The sequence below is a fragment of the Typopeltis vanoorti genome, chromosome 1, assembly GCF_054136105.1.
Source record: "Typopeltis vanoorti isolate ZY-2024b chromosome 1, IOZ_Tvanoo_1.0, whole genome shotgun sequence".
NCBI classification, from domain to species: Eukaryota; Metazoa; Arthropoda; class Arachnida; order Uropygi; family Thelyphonidae; genus Typopeltis; species Typopeltis vanoorti.
The window spans coordinates 189365078-189379014 of record NC_143549.1 but is presented as its reverse complement, the minus strand read 5'-3'; the positions used below and the strand labels follow the sequence as shown (position 1 = coordinate 189379014).

At 37.6% G+C, this 13937-nt stretch overlaps 1 protein-coding gene across 4 annotated transcripts in view; it reads left to right on the top strand.

Annotated features, from left to right (window-relative positions):
• Positions 1 to 13937, top strand: part of drosha (ribonuclease 3 drosha) — a 454213-nt gene that overhangs the window by 130214 nt on the left and 310062 nt on the right. For all 4 annotated transcript variants that reach the window (XM_090395920.1, XM_090395901.1, XM_090395928.1 and 1 more), the window contains one exon: positions 11605 to 11772. In XM_090395920.1, the coding sequence (XP_090252046.1) occupies positions 11605 to 11772 (168 nt within the window). The remainder of the gene's footprint in view (positions 1 to 11604; positions 11773 to 13937) is intronic.

Genomic DNA, 13937 nt, shown 5'->3' with positions numbered 1-13937 from the left:
ATTGACTCAATGCAAAGAGAATGTCAAATGGACCCCTCCCTGATTAGTGGAAAAGAGTAATTTTTTCTAACAAGAAAAAGTTTTAACATGCAGGTGCCGACAGCAGATAGACAGTTCGAAGATGATCAGGGGAAAAATTCAACCCTGACTGTCTGGTGTCAACAATCAAATTCTCAGCCAGTCAGATGATCTGGAGCTGCATGTTGTAACATGATATTGGTCACTTGCATTCCACAAAAGGTTTAGTGAATGCACAAGTGTACCAGAAAATTTTAGATGAGGAAATTGCTGCCTACCATCAGAGACCACTTTATCATAATGACGAACTGCATCTTTCAGGATGACTCTGCCCCTTGTCAAGAGCAAAAAGTATAAGTAATTCTATTATATCCCTAAAATGTGCCATACTAATTGAGTTGTAGTACTTAAAAAAAGCTTTAGTTTTTGTTTCAGGTTAATAAGTTGCTCAATGAATACTCGATTCAGTGACTGCTGTGGCTAGGAAACAGTCTAGATCTCAACCCCATTGAAAATTTGTGGTTCCAAATGGAGACTGAACACAAGAAGAAGAAGACAAAAACACTTCAGGAGCTCCAAGAAGCCATCATAAGGGTATGGAACCATGAGTTGAAAGTTGCATCCATCAGGAAATTGATTTTGTCAATGCCTTGCTGATCTGTAATGAAGGAGAGAAAAGACATTCACAAAGTACTAAACAGCAAAAAGTGAATTTTTATCTTTGAATGTTACTAAAACTGTGTAGTTGAACTAAATTTTGATACTGGTATTTGTTTTTCCAGTGAAAATATCACTGTCCACTCCATTTTGAAATATTTGCAAATTTGTCAAGTTTGTTGTCATTTCATAATTATGTTACATCATGTACTAAAAAGAGCCAAATATTGATCAAAAATAAAAATGTTATATTACCTTCTTCATTATATGTGACAGCTATTGTATTATTATCCCTTTTCAATTAAGCATTCAAATTTAATTACCAAAAAAATATGGTTACAGTATATGATGCAGTTTCTATGAACATGAACGTATATCATCATCATCAAATTCCTGCCAAGTACTCTCAAGGAGTGTACAGGATATGATAGTACTACATGAAAATTTACATCATTGCTAACTTCCTATCTACAGTTTTCCTCCAAATCAGTTACCTGTCAAGACTTCAATATTATCAGATCTTATATTTCTATCCTCTAAGGCACTTTTTACCATATCAATCCACCTCTATCTTGGTCTTCCTCTGGGTCGTTTTCCTGCCAACCTGGCAAAGAACACTTGTTCTGCTAATCTTTCCTCGTCCATTCTGTTTAAGTGACCATACCACCTGAGATCAGCTCTGCTAACGCATTCCTCGATACTGACAATGTCAAGTTCTTTCCTGATATCCTCGTTTTTAATATGATATTGCCATTGATGTCATCTGTTCGTGCCCCTAATCTTTCTCAGGACTCTTATATCTGCAGTCTCTAGTTTGGTCAAGTGTTTTACTTCTGACCCATCTCTCAGATCCATAAGTTAAAACTAGTTTGAACACTGTTTTGTATACAGCTAATTTAGTGTTCCGACTAATTTCTCTCTTATTCCATATGAATTTATTCATTTGACTTCCCACCATACCAGCTTTGCTGATTCTGTTGTCTATTTCTATATTTAATTTACCTTCTTCAGTAAAAATCATGCCTAAGTAGCTGAAATGTTTTACTTGTTCCACAGGTTCTCCATTCACAACACAGTTGACATTTTCAATGATTCTGCCTATTTTCATTGTCTTTGTCTTTTTATTGCTGACCTTCATACCATATCTATTACAACAGCTATTCAATTTAGTCAGAGAATCTTGCAGACTTGTAGCGGATTTATTTAGAAGTATAACATCATCCGCATAAAGCAGAGAGCTGACATTAACATCTCCAATTTTGATATCAGGTTTAATACCACTTTCCTTCATAATGTGATCCATATAAATAATGAATAACAGAGGGGATAATGTACATCCTTGTCTCACACCAGATTTAACATTAAACCATCTTCCTGTACTTCCTTCAATTCTAACTGCTGACTTACAACTCAAATAAAGACTAAGTATTACTTGATATAATGCCCCATTGACACCATATAACTATAGCGTATTGAATAGCTTCTCTCTCTTGGCACCTTGTCATATGCCTTTTCCAAATCGACAAAACTTAAATACAGATCTTTGTTATATTCCCATGCTTTCTCGACTATTTGTCGTAAAGTGAAGATCTGATCCTGACAGCCTCTATTTGGCCTGAATCCAGCTTGTTCTTCACCAAGCTTTTCTTCCACAATTCTTCTCAACCGTTTTTCAAGTATACTTGCATAGATCTTCCCAGGAACACTCAGTAGGGATATACCTCTGTAATTCTCACATTCAGTTGTATTTCCATTTTTGGAAATACAACTGAATTTCCAAAAATGGAAATATTCAGATATTTCTGAATATTCAGATATAAAAATGCAAAAAAAAAAGGTGACGTATTCCTGAGTGCATGCTTTGTCAGTGTTTTTTACCATTGTGATGTCACTTATTGTTTAATTAAGCAAGTTTTCGAAGTAATTACTCCATACTTCAAGGATATCTTTTTCTCCCATTTTCATGTCGCCTGTATCATCTCTAACTCCTTTTACAGTACTCTTTCCTCCATTTCTAAGCTTTTTCAACAACCTCCAGAATATTTTGCCACCTTCTTGATATTTATTTTCTAAGTTCTTGCCAAAGTCCTCTCATGGCTTTTGTTTAGCCAGTTTTACACAGTGTTTAGCTTTCCTGCATTTGTCTCTGTATTCTATAAGAACACAAGCTGACTTATTTGCCAGGAACTTTTGATATGCTTTCTTCTTTTCCTTCACTGCCTCTTAACTTCCTATGTCCACCGTGGAGTTTTGATTTTTCTATCCTTGCAGACAAACTCACCACATACCTCTCTGGCTGAATCAATCAGTGTTTTCTTGAGGGCTTGCCACAGAGTCTCCAAGGTTTGGTTCCTTTTCTCAAACTCTTTCATTTTTTCTTGAATAATGTTTGTGTATTTTAGTCTGCAGTTCACATCTGAGAACTGCTCAACTTTTATTTGCTTTAAAACTTTCTTATATGCAGGCAATGGGAGGAAATAAATGAAGTAGATATATCAATAACTGACCTAGTTGCTCTAGAAATGGGAAATGAATATCGGAAGACAAGTAGTGTGATAGGAGAGAATGAAGAAAAAAATATGAATGAGAAAATAATAGTCAATAGTGTGGAAGGCATGAGTGACTGTGGTTTTGTTTGGGAGAGTGAATTTCGATTTAGAATGTCTGACTTGCAGAGGGAGATAGATGGGCTGAAAGAGCAGGTGGAATGTCTTGTGAATGAGATGAGAAGTATGAAAGATGAGATGAGGAGAATGGAAGAGATAAATGCAAGGCGAATCAGAGTTTTGGGAAGGATAGCAGAGGAGAGCATTTTGGGAATGATAGAAGAGGAGTGAATGGAAACAGCAGGAGAGAGGGAATGAGAGAGAGGTATAGGAATGCTAGAAGAGGAGAGAATGGAAACGTGGTGGTGGAGTACTGCTTATGATAAGTGATGACTTTTGTCCTCTTAGAGTAGACGCTTTGGAAGGCAGTGACACAAGTGGTTTTAAAAGCATATGGTGTGAGGTAGAAGTGGCCAAGACAGGATATTTATTGTGGTGTTGCTATAAACCAGGGAGCACAGAGGGTGGGGACCAGGAGATGGTTAGGTAGTTGAGCTTGGCAAGTGCAAGAAGAATGATTGTTATGGGAGATTTTAACTACAGTGGTATAAGCTTGGAAGAGGAAAATGCAAGTAGTAAGAAGGGGATAGAATTTATGGAATTATTGAGGGACAAATGCCTTCGGGAGCATGAGTTGGAGAGAACAAGAGGTTCAAGAGTTTTGGATTTGGTCGTAGCATCAGAAGAGCTGTTAATAAATGAGATGACATCTCTCCCACCAGTTGGAGAGAGTGACCATGTGGTTTTGACTTGGAAGATGAACAGACATGCAAGTGTATCAAAGAAAAGGGAACGTATGTAGAATTATAAGGCAGGTGATTATAGTAGTCGTAGGTATCAACTAGGGGCAGTTCCATGGAGGGCAAAATTGGAATGCCAGGATATCATTAGTGCTTGGGAAATTGTGAAAGAATATTCATTAGCAGCAATAGTAAGCTGTATTCCATGGGTGAAGAAGCTGACACAATTTGGTGTAAAGTGGATGACAAACGATATCAAACAGGAACTGCAGTTGAAAAAGAGATTATGGAAGATCAAGGAAAGGAGTGGAGGACAGATACAAGAAGAATATAAGATGCAGGCCAGGATAGTGACCAGAATGGTGAGCAAGGCAAAACTGGAATATGAGAAGAGATTGGCACTGCGATCCAAAGAAAATCTTAGGGAATTTTTTAGCTATGTGGCCAGTAGGCGGAGAAACGATTGTGGAAGAATGTCATTGTGGGATAAAAATGAAAATAGAGTGACTGATGCAGAGGACATACTGAGTACTCTGGATACCAATAAAGCTGTTGGACTGAATGGTATTTCACCACAGGTTTTGAGAGCATATGCTAAAGATCTGACAGCTCCGTTGACCTTGCTTTTCAATAAAGTCTGGCTGAAGGAAAGGTACCCAGGGAATGGAAGGAAGGTAAGATAGTGCCGCTGCATAAGGGCAGTAGCAGACTGGAAGTGTCTAATTATAGGTCTGTTTGTGGTCATCAGTAGTTGTTAAGGTCTTGGAGAAATTAGTGAGGGACTATATACATGTTGGATAGATGAGGGTAATGTTATCTGTGAGAATCAACATGGATTTGTTAAGGGGTGCCCTTGCTTTAGTAATATGATTGTCTTTTATAATAAAGTAACAAGAGTAGTTGATGAGGGAAAGGCATATACTGCCATTTTTTCTGGATTGTGCAAAGTCGTTTGACAGGATGCCACATGATAAGCTGATATTTAAGTTGCAGCACATGGGTTTAAATGTAGGGATAGTCAAATGGATTCAGGATTGGTTGTCTGATAGGTATCAGAGAGTTGTGTATGATGGGGCAATATCAAGGAAGCAGAAGATTACAAGTGGGGGTTCCACAGGGCTCAGTACTGGGACCTGTATTGTTCAATCTTTATATCAGTGATATTGTCAATGGATTGCAAGGGGACATTCAGTTGTTTGCGGATGATGTGAAGTTGGGAAAGGTTATCAGTAATAGTGTAGATGTGGCAGCCCTGCAAGAGGATTTGAATAAACCAGCCAGATGGGCAAATAAATGGGGTTGTCGGTTCAATGCAGCAAAATGTAAAGTCTTGATGTTTGGGATCCATCGATGGGAGGAGGCCTACTCGATTGGAGGAGGTAGGGAAGACAAGAGATCTGGGGGTAATGATTGATAGAAAACTGAAATTCAGGGAACATTTTGCAAAGGTGGTGAGGGTAACTCAGAGGATTGCTGCAATACTGATAAGGATACTGACCTGCAGAGATAAAAGAGTTATCATTCCATTGTATAAGGCCCTGATCAGACCACACTTAGACTATTGTTCTCAGATTTGGTACCCAGGATTTTAAAGGGATAAATTGACTGTGGAAAGGGTACAGAGGCAGATAACAAAGATGGTTTCAGGACTGTACAATATGAGTTATGAGGATCGACTGAGGGAATGTGGACTGCAGAGTTTGGTGGATAGAAGATGGAGAGGTGATATGATCGAGACTTTTAAACTGTTGAGAGGCAGTTACAGGGTAGACATTGGAGAGTTTTTTCACTTGGTGGAATGCAGGAAGGAGCGATGACAAGGGGCCATCCCTGGAAGTTACCAAAGGAGGCTATGCACAAGAGGTGGAGGGGTAGTTGAACCTTGGAATGCATTGCCTGAGAGAGTGGTTGGAGTGGGGACGGTTAATGGGTTCAAGGAGTGGTATGATAGACTGTATTTCCTAAAAACGACCTCCTGCGATAAGTCTTTTGACTCCATGGAGGACTGGATTATAATAATAATAATGTTCTTCTTTTCAATATGAAATTCAATTTTATTCTGCTCAAGACTAAATCGTGATCGCTTCCAATTTCAAATCCTCTGTACAATCTGGTGCCCTTCACCTGGTAGAAAACATCACTATCAACAATAACATAGTCAATGAGACTTTTCTTATTCCTTGCCTCTTCTCTCCATGTGAATTTGTGCACATTTTTATTTGGAACATTGTGTTAGTAATAACCAGTCCATGTCCTGAGTAGAAATCCAACAGGTATTTGCCATTATTATTAGCTTTGTTCTTTTCTCCAAATTTTCCCAAAATATTTTTGTATGTCTGGCAGTCATTTCCTACTCTGCCATTTAGATCCCTAACAAGGACCACCTTTTTATTTTTCATTGTGTCAGTTGCTTTCTCTAAAGCCTCAAAAAATTCTTCTATTTCTACCTTAGTAGAACCTTCTGTGGGACCATAGGCACAAATAAGTCTCATTGTCCAGTTCCCCATTCTGTGACTACTTGTGACTGCCTGCTATTCAAGAAGATTAGCCTCATATTTAGTGGTGAATACTATGGCTACTTCTTCTTTTCCTTGATTGTCATTGCCTGAATATAGCATTTTGCATTTATTGGTCAGAAAGATCCAGTTTTTCAACCTTTTTTGTTTCAGTCACCCCTATTATGTCGATTTGGTACTTATTCAATTCCTCAGCTAGCTCCATTTCTTTACCATTCAGGCTTCTTATGTTGACAGAACCGATCTTGAACTCTCGTGATGTTGAGTTGGGGGTGTATATTAGGATTTTAGGATATGTGTGTGTGTGTGTGTGTGTGTGTGTGTGTGTGTGTGTGTGTGTGTGTGTGTGTGTGTCTGTGTGTGTGTATACAGGGTGATCAAAATTAAAGTATCCCTATTTAAGGCCTTGTAGAGCATCAACCAGTGATCCAAATGCTGCGAAACTTTGCAGGAATACATTGTGCATCATGCTACAGCAATATCTGAAGAAAAAAAAAGTAGTTCCAAAATTCACCACCAGTGGACACTGTATGTACTGAATGTAGATGTAGTAATTTTCCTGTGTGTGCAAGGAGAGCGACACAAGCATAAATAACACATTTTCATTCACTTCCATTATGCATTAATGGGTTATACTGTTCAATGTGCTGCCCTTCCTGCTAAGCCACAAAATGCATGCTTTGCACAGTGTGTTCAACAGCAGAACTCAGCTGGTTGGGATGACTCATGTTGTGCACATGCTACGTAATGTTGTCTTTCAGTGCGGGCAAGTTTATCAGGATGATCCCGATAAACCCTATCTTTGAGAAATCCCAGAGCCATAACTCACAGGGGGTCAGATCAGGTGAACAAGGTGGTCATACAGTGGGAAACAGGGCTGATCACACTGGCTTTCATGAAATGTTTCTGAAGAACTTCCTGTATGGATTGACTGATCTGTGTTGTGATCCCATCCTGCATGAATATGACTGAATCCATGTACATTCATACTGTTGCACAACAAAATTGCTTATTATGTCACAATATCTCTACTTCTGTAGAGATATTGTGAGATAGAGATACTGTAAAGATATACTGGGCCCTTTGACCTGCTCAGTTACTACACTAGTAACTGAGCAGGTCACAGGGCCCAACTGGTAAATATCCTGAAAGAAGAATGGTCCAATGATAGACAAAGCTATAAACTCACACTAGACAGTAACTTTGGGTAAATGCAAAGGAATTTGATAGACTGAATGTGGGTTATGCATAGTCCATACCCAGCAATTGTGGGGATTCACAACTTCATTCAGGTGAAAGTGAGCTCCATCTCCCCACAAAATCATCCACAACCATACATCATCCAACTCCACTTGCGCAAGCAATGTTAAAGCGAATGTCAGAAGACTTTCAAATTTATGCAGGTGCAACTCTCGTGTCAGCGTTATCATGAATGGGTAAAAATGCATAATTTTCCAGACAGTTGTGTTATTTTTTTATTTTATCTTATTTTTTTATGTTGAGCCCATACATGAGAGGTTGGTTGATCAACCTATAGTACATTAGTACTATATATATATATATAGGTAGTAAGTTGGGAAAGGAAGAACGTGTTTACATTCGATTTAAAAAACTGTATTCCTTGGGAACACAACAGGGGGAAGACTGTTCTACAATACAGCATTTGCCAGGATGTAAGGAGGAGGAAAAGAAACCTGTTCTGTGGTTTTCAAGGTTGAGCAACAACCGTGTATGTTCCAACAAGTTAGTACTATGTGCGGGAATTATTGATGCTATTTCAGATGAACATTTTTCATGGAAATTGTAGAATACACAGTGTGGAAATCAAATGTCTATGTGAAAGTTGTGGGGGGGGGTGAGTTAGGAAGAGATGGGTTAATAAGTCTAATTGCTCTCCTCTGTATTGAGTCAAACATTTTGAGGGAGCTTTTAGGAGTCCCCACCACATGTGAGAGCAGTTTTCAATAGCTGGGCAGATTTGCAATTTGTATGAACTTAACAGCTGTTCAGGAGTGAAGTAACGTCTTGAGCAAAAGAGAAATCCTAGTTTTTTTAGAAGTGGAGGATGCAATGGTTTATGCCAGGCGAGGCTTGCTCTAAGGGTAATTCCAAGAAGAGAAATCTCAAATAGTCTGGCAATTTGGGTGTTGTCAAAAATAATACTGAGACATAAGACAGAACTGGGTTTTATTAGCATTGAAATTGATGAGATTATCTGAATCTCATTGGAGGCTTGGAGATCAGAATTGAGTGAGGTGATGGTTGATGTTCTGTAGGTTAAGGTGAGTTGTGTAGAGTAAGGTTTATCAAATCAAAGGGAGAAGTGCAATATGCTGTCATCTGCAAAACTGTATTGGGTTGGAGGTCAACTGAAGTAGGTCATTGATATATAGCAGAAAGAAGGTTGGTGAGAGGACAGAATCTTGTGAAACCCAGGCATTAGTTGAATGGTGAGAAGATAAGGAACCATCCACCACCACACATAGTGTGCATCCAAACAGAAAGCTGGCAATCCAACTAAAGAAGTCCTGGAACAGACCAAACGATGGTAGTTTGCTTAGTAAGCCTTTGTGCCAGACCCGGTCAAAAGCTTTGGTGATATCAAGTGCAACCATTTGAGATTCCCCAAACTTCTCTATGGCATTTGTCCAGAGATGGTTGACATATGTGAGCAGATCTCCTGTTGAACAGCAGCGACGGAATCTATACTGGTGGTCATTTATTAGGTGGGTGCCTTCAAGGTAGTGTAGGAGTTGGGAATTGATGATTTTTTCCATTACTTTAGACAGGACTGAGGTGAGCGAGATAGGGTGTTAGTTGGATGGCAGTGACTTGTCACCCTTCTTGGGAATGGGTTGAATATAGGCCAGTTTCCAGGCTATGGGATAGATAATACTAGTGGAGTAAGAGAGTATATATAGGCGACATAGGATAGGAGTCAGTTCTGATACACAAATTTTCAGGAAAACTGGAGGGATGTCAGTCAAGGCCAGGAGATGTTTTTGTGAAAATTTGGACAGTATTTTTCTGATCTCTTTCTGGCAAAAGGATATAGGGGGAATTGTATGTTGAGCATCTGGAATGGTCGGAAGGGGGGGAGCATTTACCATTGTTAGTTATGCATGCATTGGAAGCAAAATGTGAAGCCAAGAGATTGGCTTTTTCTGTGGGTGATGATGCAATGGAGCCACCTGGATGTGATAGGGTGGGAATAGTGTTGGGTAGAAGTTATCTGTGTAAGACACATCCATGTCTTGATACAATACATACACTGCAGGAACCAACACTGTTATTTATGGCCTGCTCCACAATGGCAGTAGCAACTTCATTCCCTTGTTCTGAATGCACTGGTTTGCAACCTCTGCCAGGTCTAACTCCCAACTATCCCATTTCTTCAAAATGAGTAATCATTTGTCTCAGAGCACATAGATATAGTGGACCTCATCAGCATTTATTCAGGCAATAAAATTCACAGAGTTCAGCAACAGCATTGCACTTGTTTAGGTATAAATTAAAGATGCCAAGAAATTATATTCTTAGTTTCATCTTCTGCATTACTTCAACCTTGGTATCACTTCTGAGTCTGGCTCCCACTGATGAGACCTCAGTAAAGGTCGAAACTAGTCTGGATGGTGGCCCTTCCCATAATGAATAGCATTATATATGTCTGTTAGGGTATGTGCATTGCATTATGGGATACTAAGGCAATCGATGTGAAGTCATTAGCCTGTATATACGAGTTGCCCTGTCATGAAGTTATTTCATGTGCTAACTTTGTTTGCTTCTTTGATAAAGGATGAAACCAAGAATATAATTTCTTGGCATCTTTAATTTATAATATAACCAAGTGGAAAAGCTTGCAACTTGTTTAGATACAACTTCACGAGCTAATCATGTTGGCGCAAGGTTAGTACTATCACTGTGAATGATATTAACAACCAGAACGAAGGGAAAAATTCTGTCTATCTTTTTATATCTTCCTGGCAGCTGCATAGTTGTGTGATATGCAAATTCCATGTATTTGGTGTTTACAATGCCCTATGGTGGTGAATTTGGAACAACTTTTTTTTTTTTTTTATTCTCAGATATCACATTTGCAGAACTGCTTCACATTCTTGCAAAGTTTTGCAGCATTTAGATCACTGGATGGCACTCCAGAAAACTTCAAACAGGGACACTTTAATTTTGATCCCTGTATATCATATAATTTGGGTATATTATACTTGTCAAATTATATTCTTGTTTCAATTCTTTACCCAGGCATAAGCAAACATAGCTGGCACATGAAATATCTTCAGAACTAGTCTTCTTGTATATAGAATCTCTTGACTTTACATCCTTGGCTTCAGTATCCCATAATGCAAAAACATGGAAAATGACCTTTATTGAGGTCTAATAAGTGGAATCTATATCCATGACAATATGAAGGCTAAATCAATTCATATTCATCTATTTTCTATGTACAAGAAGTAAAATGATGCACTTGTATCACCATATTATTACATAATCTGGAAATCATTAAATACTTAGGGATAATTGTAAAAATATTTATCACAGGGTTACGAAGTATTATATTTGACTTGAAATTATAGCTCTTGTTTTAATCCTTTACCCAAGTGTAAGCAAAGAAAAAAGTATCTTTACGAATGCTCTGTTTGTAAGGCCACCGACTTTGCATCAGTTGCCTCACTATTTTCATAATGCAAAAATATTATGAGAAGGTTCTCTCCGAGACTGATTTCTACCTTTACTGAGGTCTCATTTCTTTCAATACTTGCTATTCTGTTATTTAGTAATTTGTTCAAATTCATCTTATACTTATTGTGTGGGATTTTATCTGTTTATGTTATCTTTGTCTCAGTAATGCCAACGATGTCAACATGCTTTCCTTTCTGACAATAAACCACTTTTCTGTTGATGCTTTTGTTGTACATTGATGGTGCCTATGTCTAGTTTTCCTGAGGTTGAAAGAGGTCATAAATTTTAAAAACTGAATTTCAGTTATTCCAGCAGTAAGTATCAAATCACATAAATATGAAACAATTTTATTTATTTTTTGCTTTACAGATGAATGATGGTCCCCTTTGTAGATGTAGTGCCAAAGCTCGCCGTTCAGGTATACGTCATGGAATGTATCCTGGTGAAAATCCACTTCCACCCTGTATTCCCAACAGCAATAATGCTAAAAGACTTAGTCACTATCGTATTACTATGTCTCCTCATACAAATTTTTTGGTAAAAATTTATTTTTCTAATATTAAAATTTATAAAATTATAATATTGAATAATTGTTTATTAAACATTTTGCTTTATGATGTCTTAATTTTTATTAAATGTTTTCTTTGTAGGGAAGTTGAATATACAACTGATTATTCCATTAAAAAATTTCTATTAAGATTTTTCATACATTTCTTCATGCTATCTCCATCTGTCTATTCATTGGACATCATCAGATGCCATATGGTCACTCAGATGCTCGGTGATGTGCCACACCAGTACTTTCCAGATGGTCCTGTTGTATGCTTTTCTGGAGGCTTCAACTCTCTGAAGATCAGTCACTCCAGACACGCCTATTCATCTCATTGACGGTGTACCTCTCCTCTTTTTCCAGGAACTTTACCTTCTATTACTGTTTGAGAAGTCCTCCTTCCATCCTTTCAATGTGTCCAAATTATTTCAACTTTTTTCTGTAACTATCCTTAATGGGCCTTAAAGTTCTACTGATCCTTTCTAGCACCCATCCATTTGTCTGCCTTTCAGTATATGATATCCTCAACAGCCTTTCGTTACACCACATCTCAAAAGCAGCTATCCTTTTCCTATCAGACTTCTTTAGGTTCCAAGTCTCACATCCATAAGTCACTGTTGGAAAAACAGCTGCATCTAAAATTTTCAACTTTGTTTTCTGTGGAGATAGATCCATCCTTCCAGAATTTAAACAAGTCTTATGCAATATCATAATAAAAAATTAAATTAAAAACATTGGGTTTTTATTGGATCTTGCTCTATGATAAAGAAGAATCTTCTTTTATCACAGATAGATCACAATATAAATCCTTTGCATGTTTCACTGAATAAATATTATTTTTGAGAGGTAACAATGTTATAAATAATATCTGTTTCTGGGACAAACTGTGTTATCAAAATCATTAATACTTCTGCACTGAAAACAAATACTTGAGGGGAGGGGAATATGGGAAACTGATGAACGATGAAAAGAAAGGATGGAATAATAATTCATCTCCTCTTATGTATGAAACTTTCTGTTGATGTATGTATTATATGGCATAGCTTATTCCTATTTTTCTTGCAGTTTGTTATATGGATCAGGAATTGTCTTCATTAAATGCTTCAGTCAATTGCTGCACACAGAAATGAAATGAAATAATGAAATAGACTTAGATAATGTTCAAATCATATTAATCTTTTTCTACTGGTTTGTTATTCAGCCTATTTATTTACCTGTGATATGGCAGTCTCTTAAATGCCTTTATGGTGTGTAGCAGTCTGCACTGGTAATTAAAACAGGTGGTTCTTTGAATAATGCATCTTGGTGTGATGTGCTATTTGTGTACTTTTTCTTTGTCAATCCACTCACCAAAAGATTGCAAACATATACATTTTGGTACTGGGTATTTCTTGAGTATTAAATATTTCAGGATTTCTGCACTGGAGATGGGATCTATTCTTCCTTACTGTTCTGTTTGCAGACAGAAAGAGAGAGAGAACAAAATCAGTAGTATGCAGAGTTTGAAGCTGAGGTAAATTGTTTCTATATTCATTTAAATATGTATTTGCAAATTGCCATACTTTTTTTTTCCTCCATAGAGGAACACAGCATATGGCGATGCACATGCTATTATGCTAAACATGGGCTCAAGGATTTCCAATACAGTATTAAATAAAAGTTTCTAATTCAAAGGCTGATACATATACTTTAGTATGGTGGGTAGGCTAAAGTTTTTTTTCTAGTTTTATTAATTTTTTATTTTTTCTATTTTTTATTTTTTTTACATAGTCTGGAAACCCTGCTCTAGAAACCAAACATGGAACTTCTTCAAGCCATTTCAGGTCTCCTATAAGCAGGGAAGTTGTTTCTCTCTCTCTCTCTCTCTCTCTCTCTCTCTCACACACACACACACACACACACACACACACACACACCAGGCAATGAAATTCATCTCCTACCTAAAGACAATCCTAAACATCAAATCCCATGGCAAGATTTGAACTTTCAGATTATTAGTTGGAGTGGAGAGTAGATATGCTGACCACTTTGTCAATAAATCTAACGCATACTGCATATGCCAAATACAGCTTCAAAGAAATAATCACAAATTTATCACTACAGCCTTTATCTGCAGTACATTTCTGCTTATTTCTTTGAAGCTGCATTTGGC